The 13,294-nt window shown below is 39.4% G+C and overlaps 1 protein-coding gene across 1 annotated transcript; it reads left to right on the forward strand.

Annotated features, from left to right (window-relative positions):
- The first annotated feature begins 7,502 nt into the window (after positions 1-7,502).
- LOC110836024 (uncharacterized) lies at positions 7,503-12,262 on the forward strand. Its single transcript, XM_022076815.2, has 2 exons — positions 7,503-7,586; positions 10,261-12,262. Exons 1-2 carry the CDS (start codon positions 7,575-7,577, stop codon positions 11,578-11,580), a joined length of 1,332 nt encoding a protein of 443 aa, XP_021932507.1. The 5' UTR covers positions 7,503-7,574; the 3' UTR covers positions 11,581-12,262.
- The last annotated feature ends 1,032 nt before the right edge of the window (positions 12,263-13,294 follow it).

Here is a 13,294-nt window from a genome sequence, read left to right on the forward strand (position 1 = left end):
CTATTCTCCTACCTATCTTATCTAAAGAGAGGCGACTTTAATATTTTCATACCGATCTTGTTGAAGAAACAAGGTTATAAAAGTATATAGCATACACCTAACAGACGAGTTCAGAAGAAAGAATAGGTAGTATATAATATGCTAGCATCAATGCTTGTTCCTAGTATTTATAATAAAATAAGATAAAATAAAAAAATATGAGAAAGGGAAATTATATACTGTAATTCAGGAGGTACTTCACTTTAAACAATTAATACCCAAAGGAGTAAAATATAAGCAGACAATTTCTAATGAATCAAGAATTTACTTTCAAATTAATTTAGAGGATCAACATATAAACACACACACACACACACACACACACATATATATATATATATATATATATATATATATAACTGTACAAATACACGAAAATGAGTGTTTATATTCTTAAAATTAACAGGCTAGCCAGAAAAATGTTTCGCAGCGAACACAGCTCTTGGTACCTAGCAAGGCTTATTTACAATTCATGTTAGACATTAAAATGTAACATTCCCTCATACAGCCTGAGTTTATAAACTGCCCCGTAACAGTTTGTAAACACTGACGTAACTTTGGTGGAACCCTGTATACTTATTATTAGCTTATTCATTAAAGCACACGCACAACTGCCTTTACTGTAAACGAGATGAAACCGTGCGTTTCCCCTACGTCACCAGCTTTCGGGTGGAAGAAAAACAAACGAATGGATTATGTACACCAAATACATTACCGTCAAAAATATTGAGGCATCGAGTTACAAAGTAGTGCCGCTGGAAAATAATGTTTTTGTGTATTTTGAATATTTAAAAAGAAATATTACAAATGAATGATACAGACCTTAAATATGTTGTTCAAGGAAATCAGAAATAATATAATATTTATTTTCCCTCCAGTTCCTTAAATATTGACCGTTTTGAAAATGTTACAAATGAATGATGTGAATATTAAACAGGCTTCATATAAATCTACTATTTTTCTCGTGTTCCGCTTATCTTTACTTCGATGCATAAATGTATTAAAAAGACCGGAAATGCAGAGCTTTTGCCATCCGTTTGTTCATTTTAACATTTCAACAACAAATGTACTGAACGGATTTTGATAAAACTCTGTATCGGGAATTTAGACTGAAATAAGTAGGGGTAAAATGACGATAAATCAGAAGCACATTACTGAGTAATAAACGTACCAGTTGAATGGCAGACCTCAGCCAACTGGAGGCATGAACTCAATTTCGAGACATCGTGTAGCAACCTCAATTGATCTATGAAGAGAATGATCTTTAAAATTTCTTCCAGTGTTTACTAGCCCAAGAAAGCTGTGTTATGCAAGTGTTTCCAACAACTGTAAGTTGGCTAAGCACGGTAAGAATGACTAATGGAATATACAACTTCCGTACGCACTTCCGCTTTCATTTATTCTGGTCGTTCTATCTTCTAACGTACTTATCCTATCCTCTGGCCTAATTTATCCTAAGTAGATTAACCTAGCCTGGTCCTAGCGCAACCCTTCCCTAGGGTAGCACGGCTTAACCTACCTAGTCTGGAAAAACTATGTAATATTTTACATTCTGTTCTAGTCTCCGTCACACTTTCATATTCAACAATGTTTCTCAACAGGGGGTCCGCATGTTGTACTTAAGAGGTCCATGAGTTCAGTTGATTATTTTTTATATTGAACTGCCGCGAGTTTTAAGCTTTTGCTTTCATAACATTGCTTCCATCATGGAGCAAATAAAGGAGGATATATTTTAATCAGTTCGTATTCTGTTTAATCAAAATGTACGAGATAATTTTAGGGAGGGGGTCTGCGGTACCTAACACGTTAAAGAACGCTGATACAAAGCGCTATTACATTATACCCTACATACTATATCCTACCTTGACCTATCTGTCCCTTTTGCCGGCCTATTGTGCCCTACTAAAACCCGTCCACGTCATTACATGGAACCACGCCCTATCATATTCTACTACAGCTTATCCTACTGCCTCCTATCCTCTCCTATCTAATCCTTTACTGTATCCAAACTAGGCAATCCGTTCCTACCATATCTTAATCTAAGCGTGGATGTTTCTTGTTTACCAAGCACGAAGTGCCAGGCATCGCTTAATGGTAAGATTATAGCCGACCTCCTGTTTTAATATCTCAAATTATGTACCATAACGAAATCGATTTAGTGTTTTATTAGAGGTTTACGTTACAATTTTGTATGTTGGGCTGATATAATCCCTACTTTATACGAAGCTTAAATAAAACTGTTAATAACATTTCTTAAAAGCGGCATATCGTACGAAAGAATTGGCACGCGATGTAACATAAAGATTTCATTTTAAAGGTCTGTAATCTCTATTTGAAACATCTGTTAATAGTCCGAGCTGACTAAATGAAAGTGAACAACATTTATTTATGACTGTTTACAGTGGAACATTACCAGCAGGCTATTTATTAGTTTTTTTTCCAACGATATAATGTGGCATTGCAGAGCAGAGTGTGGACTGTTGCTTCGCTCCGGGTGAAAATAATACAAATACATTTGCATGTGCAGTAAATGAACGGCAAGATGGCCGAGGCATTTAAAATCGCAAGTAACGCTAGGCTGTGTGTATCCGTATTTTCAGTTTTATTATAAGGACTTTCCTGTTAACTGTGTGTTGGTTTGTGGTTAATTAAACGACGCTGACAGTAACTCGGACTATACAGCGACGAGTGATAGGTTAATTAACGAATAATGAATTGGAAAGAATATGGAAGGAAGCGGTGGTAGCCTAATTTAAATTTCTACCCCGCAATTTCATGGATGATTGACAAGTCACCGAGACGAAATTTAAACCCAGGACCTCCTGAATACGAAGCAGGGCCTCACTCGGCCTCGACGTTCAGTGTCTTAACTGTATGAAAGTGAAACTCATGTTCTCTTACTTTCGGATCTAAGTGTGTATCCTTATGAAGGAAATGACGGCACATCTGCAGATGTTCTGTCCATGCCACGGGGTATTTATGACTTGCAGGAAATCCGTCCAATAAAAATCAAACCCCGTGCGAGAAATCTACTTGCTGTTGGCGAGAACATACATAACTGTAGCAATATTCGGATTTGCTTTGTGAGTCTGTTAGCAACACCTGTGTAAAAAAAAATACGCTTCACTATTTAACGACAAAACAAGAGTAGAAATTCTGCGTTGAACAGCGTCAACCAAAGATACATAGTATAAAATATTTCCTTGGGACTTTTCCTTGTATTTGCCATCCAGTCGAGAGGTCAATGAGTCATAGCAATGTTGCATTTTAATATAAATGTCTTCGATCTGGTGAACTCGAGACGGTGGACGAAATTCGCTTTCGGAGATAACGTGATAATTGCTTTATTGTGGTTTTCCTCAGTTTGAGGACAGTACTTTGAAAAACCAGTTTCTTTAGAGTCGAATCCTTTCCAATTCTCCGTATATGACAACTATATTACCATTCCAAGTTAAATACCCTGTGAAATAATACAGAGTCGTTAAATAACATAGGATTAAAGACGCTTCTCGAACTGCACAACCTGAGATGGACCAGTGCAACTGGTTTTCTCTCGACAGGCTCGCGTGTTATGTAAGCACTGCAGTAAGAAGTGGTTCAACCGGACATATGAAATACCGGAGGTTTCATTTCTGTCGCAAATATGCGATCCCTACGTGCGTCTGAGCCTCCGCTCTCTTCAGCTGAGATGCATCGCCCCGACCATTTAACGCAGACTTTGCTACGTTATTTACCGACATTATGCTATAGCCTACAGCATCTGGTAAGGTGAAAAAATGATTATGAATGCTGATTAAGCCTAGGTACAGATATTGAAAGAGATTGTAGTGGCCTATTTTATGTTACTGTGACGGTATTCACCTGGGAATGCTGAGGGAATTAATGAATCTTTGATAAGGAAGGCAGTATGTTCTTCCAAAACGCTGGTAGCTACCTACAAGTCTTATAACCCATTAGACGAACATCTTTCGGTATGCTAACCTTTGTGAGAGCCTCAAATCTATTCTCGGAAACATTTAATCAAAAAAATGCATAGCAAAGGAGTCACGACACAGGCATGGAGATCTCATAGAGTTCTGGCAGTTACTCACCACTCAGTCAAGAAATTTATGTTTTCTACATCCTGCGAGCTCAATCAATACAGCGACAAGGCTACTGGTTGGACGGCCGTTTTCTGACTTACAGCAAGTAGGATTTTCCTCTTCGCCATTACGTCTAGACCGGTTCTGGGGCCTTCCTACCCTCTTATCCAATGGGTACCGGATTCCTTCCTCGGGTATAGAGGCTGGGACGTGAGACTATCCACTCATCTCCATCCGGCGCCGTGGTCAAAATGCGTATATTTGTGCGAAGTGGTGTTTAGGTAAGAAGCCTGTCCTCAGATATGTCAACCTAGTTCACGTATGTGCTCCCACATTTTGCTCTCCCATCTAGCGTCATCCGTTTAGATGTTCCAACCAAAATTCACTCCTCATTTCCCTGATGTGTGTGACATGGCCTTCCAATGCCACCCGCCATAATTTGATCACCATAACAGTATAAGGTAAGGAATAAAAATTGTGAGGTTGGCCATTATACACTTATCCTACAATTCAGCGGCATTCACCAGTTATGTCCAGTCGCGGAAATAAGAGGCCAGCGTTTTTACATTGTCAGCTGCTGAGAGGAGCTGACCGGAAGAAAATAATCTGTATGCCAATGGCCGATGTCTCTTGAGTACGGGCGCTGCATATCAAAGTCGACTCTCCTCATGAGCAACAAATATGAATCGAATTCGAATGTCACATTTGAGTTGCTGGTGTGGAATAAAATTGTGATTTAGTTATATTCTGCAAGGAGGAAGAGATTTAAAGGTGTAGAGAATGGAAGTTTATGAAGTTCCGAAGAAGATATTTTACGAAACCGAGAGAAATGAACAGTGAAAAATCAAGACTAGGTTAGGTTGGAAGAGCAATCAGTATTACCACGCGGCGTAGAAGAATAACAACATAACGAGAATTACAAGCAGAAGACGTAGAAGAACAAAGAAAAATACGATAATGGGAGACGATGACGTAGTAGAAGTAGACAAGTGAAAAGAAATAGATGGACAAAAGGCAACAGACACATTGTCCCTTGTCTAAGGTATATTTTATATACAAGAATTTCGGGAGTTGTTTCTCCTGCCATTTTCAGATGATTGGTTGTAATTATACTAACATTATTCTTAGTAACAACGGTCGGGATCGAACCCAGGACCTCTCAAATACGCAAATTACGCTAACTACTAAACCATCGGGACGGCCACAAAGTATCAGTTTAATGACAACCAGTCATTTGAAGATGGTAGCACAGCCAACTCCTAGAACGTTGTGTGCATCAAATAAGCCTCAGACAATTGACAATGTCCGACAGCGTTTATATAGGAATAAAACTATCAAAACCCATCTGCAAAAGAAATGGAAACAGACTGGCCGAAAATATGCTACTGCTTTGTTACGAGTCGTATGAAATTCCGTAAGTGACTCGCTCCAAGGTTCCAAATCACAAAGTTCAGCAGCCAAAACTGGAGTTAACAGCCCAAAAGTCAATCGTTCATTACAGAAGAGAAACAGTTGAGAATCTCAAACCCCAGCCAAGAGCGTAAAGCAAATAACAGTAGACGTCACATTTTGTTGAAAAAATTTGTTGCGTTGTGGTGTCAACGAACAGAAAGCAAACGAGCAACAAAGAATGTCAGTACAATTTCAATATAAGGCAAAGTCATTCCGATTTAGATTATAAACATTTTAAACCTTTACATATCTAATTTTATTCGTGGATAACCTCAATTCAATCGCATGAAAGTAGGGTCTATTAATAGGCATATTATTTAGTCTTCCCTTCATCCATGTAACATGTCATTCCGCTGTTTATTACTGCGATGAAATGTGTATGGCGTTTCTCACAATTTGAAGAACCTCCAGTTCCGGAAGAAAAAGATTCCGTCGCTGTAAAAAAATCACGACGTCCAATACCGTGTCTTCCGTTCAAATTCCAAATCATAATACAAATTCTACCAGCAGAAGCATATATTGTAAAACATTGGCATCTATAAAAACAACCTTTGTATTTGTCACCAGTCTTTATTCACGACTATATTCGTGATCGACACCGAATGTGCCTTTTAGCAGTTGCTTTGTATCTCTGAAAATACATCAACTTGGCCAGCGTCACCAAATTTTAAAACTGAACTAGAACAGTGGTAACAATTTCGGTTCTCTTTTGCACGAGAGTTAATGTAAAATCAAATAATAAAAATATTTAATTTTATATGTGTTGTTATTTTTCAATTAACAAAAACATTAGTAAACCTACTAACACAAAGGAAAGAAAAAACCCAGTAGGCCCTTTCAAACAACACAAGATATCCCCGGACAGAGTACCAAAAGAAAAGGACAGGCCTGTAATACAAATGCAGGAATTAAAAACAGAATACCAGAATAAGAGCTGGAACACTGTGGCGAAAATATTCTGGACACCGGAAGAAAATACGAAGACACCAATTGCACTTGTATGGTTCACGAACAGGCGATTAAGCCTAATATTGCACAGTTCACTATGATAATGATCAATATTAGAGATTGCACTCAGGTAGAAGAGAGTAAATTAGAAGCTTGGCATTACATTGTTTCCAATGAATTATCAACATCTGAGGAACTGTAAATATTAGTATTCTGTTTCCTGCGCGTACGCCATGGAAAATCAAACCTAAATCCACTGCACGTAAGAACTATGATATAATTATGGTACAGACCTATTGATTGTCCTGTGTCACATTAGCCTCCAACTTCAGAGTCCCGACTTCAACTAGAGTAAAGTTGCGCTGTCACATGATTTATGCATTCCGATTCACTCTTTCACTCTTTCACTGGCACTAATGTAACATATCCTAAATAACCGTTCTAACAGATACAGCATAGTCTAAAATTGTCAGTCGATGTAAATGCAGTTTGGATTTCACTAGTATGACTGTTACAATAAACTGGATAATAAACAAACCAACCATGATTATCGATCGAGGTTCGCTCTCCGATATTCAATCGACGCACTGCGATCGTAAATTGTCGAAGAAGTAATGAGCTGCGGAAAGTGTAGCCTATAGAACCGGAAATGCTACAACAGGAAGATGTTCTACCATTTCCGCGTATGGGACATGAAGTTTCACGTACTGTATGTAATATAGAATCATGTTTGCGTGTTATCGAGTCTTTTAATCTTGGCGCATCTGCCATAACAAATGTTTACATTTTAGAGGAATGATGCAAAAAGTACTTTCTCAATTGTTATTTTAGACGTACCTACTGCCCACATGACGAAAAAAACTTTCCAAGTAGCCGCAATAGGCTGGTATTATGTTTATGATCCACGGAGAAATATTGAGGGGCGAGGGGAGAGAGACAAGCACAGAGTCGTGAAAGTGGTACCTATACCATGTTGGTATATAAAGCGCCCTCCATCCTTCCAACATTCATTCAGTCCTTTTTCTGGGATCCAGTACCTACTCTCATTTTACCATGAAGATCACAGTAAGTAACAAAATTAGGCGCTAAAATCTAGAACATTCAATACACCATCCACTCTTCATTACGACAAAAGTGGACCAAAGGATAATGTATCCGAAATGTTAAAAATGTGTTTCTTGGTGGGATTTCACGGCGGAGAGTCTGTAGATGGCTGTCTTCTGGGTTGTAGCGCCGTGTAGTCTGGTAGAAGTTTAACGTAATTTCAGAGGCGCTTGCTGCCACTATCATCAGGGCAATAAGTTCTAACAATAGAGGCAACAAGCACACCTGGAACATCAATAAACTTCTACCAGACTACACGGCGCTACAACCCAGAAGACATCAATCTTCAACTTTTTTATTTTTTCTTTATTTGGTATATACCACTAGCTGCAAGTCTCCTTGTATGCTACTCAAAATATACCTCGCCAAGATTTGTTTGATGTTGAGAATACTTGTGGAAAAAAAAAACACTCCCGACTCTCTCAACAATTACAGCCAACAAATCACGTAAAAAAAGTATGTTTGTTAATGGCTTTACGCATTACATTAACAAGGCAATTTTATGCCTAAGAAATAATTACGGTTACCCATCTTTGAAATTCTTAACAATGTTACGGAATTTAAAACTACAGATAACTGATTGAATAGTTGATTAAAGGTCGATTCAATTGCCATGATGACATGTGACTGATTTCGACTGATGGAGTTTTAAACAACATTTATAAAATCAAGTATTGACACTTGGTCACGTTTCAGAAGAGATACTCATCATTGGGTTACGAACTGGTTATGTGAAATACACGCAAAATAACGAAAGCGTTGCGAATTTCTCTCCCCCGCAGAACAACTTCCATTTTTAATTATGACACGAGACTAGAGGTAAAATGTGTTTTTATTTTGAAATAACGGAATCTTATTTCGCTTAAATGATGTCATGTGTGAAACTAGTTCTAGGAGATATGTATGTAGAAATATTCTGGATAGGCATATAATTAATAGACGCTTCGTTGCATCTAAACATTGCACAAATACGTCTACAGTACGTACTGTTATGATACGCACTGGTTATTCACTTGTTTCTGTCAGCAATTATTTTACACAGGGCATGTACGTTACCTGGAGACCGATTTTAACCTCATATATTATTAGAATGGTTTCTTTTCTATTTCACATGCATCATTGATGTTCATTTATTGTAGATATAACTCTACTTTTGCAAAGCCAAATGTATTACAGACATCACATGACTGGCTCTGGGTCCAGTGGGTACCGGGGTTCTCTCCTCGGGGGTAAACGGGACGAGGCGTGAAGCTAACTACTAAATCCATGTGGTTGCGAGGTTAAGAATGCTTGGAGCTATCTCTACTCCCCCATACGTTTGAATAGCGTGACTTGGGCAGTTTTAATAAAACTGGTAACACTTGATTTGAGCTTCATGTATAGTACGATGCTGGTAAGAAGTCTAAGCACAGCAACATGATAGCGTATACAGGAGTGGAGGTCGAAACTCCGCACGTTCTGTCAGTACCAAAGTTAGCTCTATCCCCGGTGTAAGAAATCTTTGCACCCACTGGTCAGGAGCCTGGAAACAGTACATTTCTGATCGTGACTCAGTGTCAATGACCGAAACAGAATTTATTAACTAATTATTAGCTTCACAATAAAATAAATTAACAAGGGCCACAGTTGTGCTGAAAGTTATGTCAGCTGTGTTAGTGAGAAATTTCACTAGTTTCCTCTAACACATGCAAGGGGCATGGCGGAGAAATTACGGTTGAAAAGTTTCGTCACAATGAATTAACATGTTAATTGAATGAACCAAAAGAGGAAGTTCCAGCTATATGGCATTGCATTCCACTTTCTTCGCCACGAGGTAACCCGTGTGACTCACTGAGCACATGCACCTCACAGCGGACGAGTCAGAAAGTTCGCGAGGAAATCTAATGACGCCGGCTGAATTTATTTTGCGTTTTGTACGAAATGCATATAGCAAATTCATGATGGAGTCTAAATCACTTCGAGTGTCCGAATTAAATGTTTTGTGAGAGTTCCCAGAGGAATTCAATTCTGACCCATGTCGGTCGGCCCTGCATCACAGACCCCACTCAAATAAAAATTTATCAAATGCAAAAGTAAGTTGGGGGAATGCACGCTTAGTGAAACACTTCTGGCCGGTTCGCCAGAATTTGACCTTTGCCAACGGCGCCAGTGACGTCAGAGTTGTCTGGGGACGACTTTTGCGTAGGCGCAGTGTCTGGCTGGTAACGTCATCACGGGACTTCCCATGCGGCTAAATGGGTATTGCCCAGGTTGCCACGGTAACCAAATTGTCCGACTCAAATCTGATCTGAAATGTGGCTACGAGTTGTAAAACTCACCAACATCAAACTTTATGAAACTCCGTTCTGTGACAGGCTACCACAGCTGGAACACATGGACAGACAGACCAAAAACCCACTAACAGGGCCATTCATTTCGAGCGACAGCCGTGTTGTCATTTTGCGTTCTACGAAAATAACTTTTGCAAAATTCGCATATATTGAAAAGATCTGTTACCAACATAATTTCAGGACCCTATATAAAGTGGATATAAGCCTGTATTTTCTTATAAAATACGGGAAACGAGCTAAAATTGCGGTGATGTAAAAATGTCACCGTGCAGTATAAATGTGTACACTGTTTTCTTTTGTTGCAGATTGTGGTCTTATTTCTGGCGTTAGCCATTCTGGCAACGGCTGAAAACAATCAACCGGGACACAAAGAGGCAGAAAAGAAAGAAGCGGCAATAAAACAAACGGAAGAAAAAAAGAACGACCAGCAAAAAACAGAAGAATCCAAACAAACCGAGCAAAAGCAAGAAGTGGAACAGGGCGACAGGAAGCAAGAGAAGAGAGGCCTTATTCACGACTTCGGGTACGGTGTAGGCTTTGGCCACGGGCTGGACAGTGGCATTTTCGGTGGCTACGATCATACTCTACACCAGGAACACGTCAAGACAATCACTCTGACCGAAAAAGTACCAGTGCCTCAGCCTTACCCAGTGCACGTACCAGTGGAAAAACATGTTCCGTACCCAGTAGAAAAGCCAGTTCCATATCCTGTCAAAGTCCCTGTTGATCGTCCCTACCCAGTCCCCGTAACCGTCCATAAACCCGTACCTTACACAGTACACAAACCCGTGCCGTACGCTGTCAAGGTCCCCGTCGACAAGCCATATCCAGTTCACGTAACAGTAGAGAAGAAAGTTCCATACCCAGTCGAAGTAAAAGTCCCTGTACCACAGCCCTACACTGTTCACGTACCAAAACCTTATACCGTAATTGTCGAAAAGAAAGTTCCAGCACCCTATCCAGTCCATGTCAAGGTCCCTGTTCCTCAGCCCTACCCCGTCCACGTCAAAGTCCCAGTAACTGTACACGTAGATCGTCCTGTCCCTGTGGAAGTTAAAGTTCCAGTCGACAGGCCAATCCCAGTACCAGTAGAGAAGCCGTACCCAGTCCCTGTAGAAAAGAAAGTACCGTATCCGGTTGAGAAGCCAGTACCTTATCCCGTGAAGGTCCCTTATGACAGACCTATTCCTGTGCATGTAGTGAAACCATACCCCGTCCATGTAGAGAAGAAAGTACCATATCCCGTAGAGAAGATTGTTCCTTATCCTGTAGAGAAGCAAGTACCTTACCCTGTAAAGGTCCCATACGACAGGCCTGTCCCAGTGCATGTAGACAAACCATACCCCGTCCCTGTAGAGAAGGAAATACCATATCCTGTAGAGAGACCTGTTCCATATCCAGTTAAAGTCCCTGTGGAGAAGGAAGTGCCGTATCCTGTAGAAAAGCCTGTGCCCTATCCAGTTAAAGTCCCTGTGGCAATACCAGTCCATCACGAACATGGAGGAATTGAATATGGAGGACTGGAACACGGAGGATTTGAGCAAGGAGGTTTTGGGCAAGGAGGTTTCGGGCATGGAGGACTTGAGCATGGAGGATTCGGAGAGGGCTTCGGACATCACAAATAAAACAAACGCTATCTTCAAGTTCAACCCGAAAATAAGCACTAAATTATCACACAGCAATTTAACCCTTTCTGTGCTGAATATCTGGCTAAGAAGTATTTTATTTACGTATTAAAATAGCAACTTATAATTTGCATTGTCTGAACAATGAAAACAGACAGCCTCAACCGCCGTTAGAATTTGTATAGGCTGGTAAGTTTGATTTAAAGTATGGTTTAAGGCGTTCGGAACAAGGAAAGGGTTGCAAATATGTAATTACGGGTATACCAAACAAAAAATTGCATAAATGTGCTGTGATAATTTGGACTTGCTCAAACACGTGACCAAAGACTATCAAGAAAGTTTAATAATTTTCATTATCTTTCAAAACATTCGCATTATTCACACCAAAATACACTGTCGCGATTTTCTTCAAACATCTGTGTACCCATAAATATATTTAATATCTTTTATAATTGCAAGGAAAACCGGGAAAGGGAATTGGCTACTAAACAGAATAAAAACAGTGGAGTAACGTCAACTTGTTTCTAGCATTATATAATCAAAGTCTCCTTGCAGTGTGCATGGTTGATGTTGATATCAAATATTTCCTGCATTACCCAAGTTCCCCCCTGTGTTTACGACACTTAATGTTGTTAAGTTTATGTAAACGAGTTTTACGACTGAATAAATCACTGTATTACTATGGGAATTCATTTCTTCCACAAAAGCGACCCACTATTACCAAACCTGTCAATCTGGAAGCAAGAGCAACTAACTATACGAGGCCACCTGTACTTTCTTTAAAAGCTTTGATTTTAATCGGCTGCTGTCAACATATACCAAATGCAAAACTACATTTCCTCCCAGATGAGTAGTTTTACTGCAATGGCCTGCTTTCATTAATTAGCTAATCGAATTTCCTCTACAACAAACGCCATGATCTGGTATCCAGTCTCGTTAGTAAAGGCGGGATGCCCCATGTGAAGGAGAGGTTGAAAAGGCTTCACATTTAACATATCATCCTTAACTCCCCTCTCGTTAATGTGAACAAATTTTGGCCATATATAATATTATGTAACATATTTACAGTCTTAAAGTGCCTCCTCTAATTCAGAATTCCAAAAGCTCAAAATCACAAATATAACACGAAATTTTCCTGCTGGTGGAATATCTATATCAAGCAGTGCTTCGAGAGCTGTATTATGGAAATGCGAAAATGTCGAAGATCGAAGGGGACAGTTGATTCTCAGTTTCATGAACGAATGTTGGCGAGTTCAAAGCTGTAAGTAGATCACACTGAACTTACAGTCGTCTTATTTTCGTTATGTTACAAAAGTAGGTTAAATACGTTCGTTCAGGAAGTAATTTTCAGCAGGACTACTTTATATGGCGAGGTTGCAGAACAGAGTGATCATCAAAAAGTTCATGTGTCGTAATTTGCTTCTTCCTCTTACTTTCTAAATTCGACGTTACGAAGCAGGGTTGTGGGAACTGAACTAGTTCACTATCGAGCCCAGTGGCCGTCGTTGGTTCTATCACCAGACTATGTTTAGCTAAATAGTTTAGTTAAGTACCAAATGCTGTCAGGAATGATTAATTGTTGTGTTTTACATTCGACTGAAGTGTATTAATATTTGAAATTTCTATTAAGTACATACGTAAATTAGTTAATTTAAACTAAACTTAAAACCAACGTAACCAAAATTTTGGTAGCGAAATGTCTTCCGCGACCGAA

The sequence above is a fragment of the Zootermopsis nevadensis genome, unplaced genomic scaffold (assembly GCF_977971745.1).
Source record: "Zootermopsis nevadensis isolate Lab colony 2312 unplaced genomic scaffold, Znev_1.0 Znev_ptg000028l, whole genome shotgun sequence".
NCBI lineage: Eukaryota > Metazoa > Arthropoda > Insecta > Blattodea > Termopsidae > Zootermopsis > Zootermopsis nevadensis.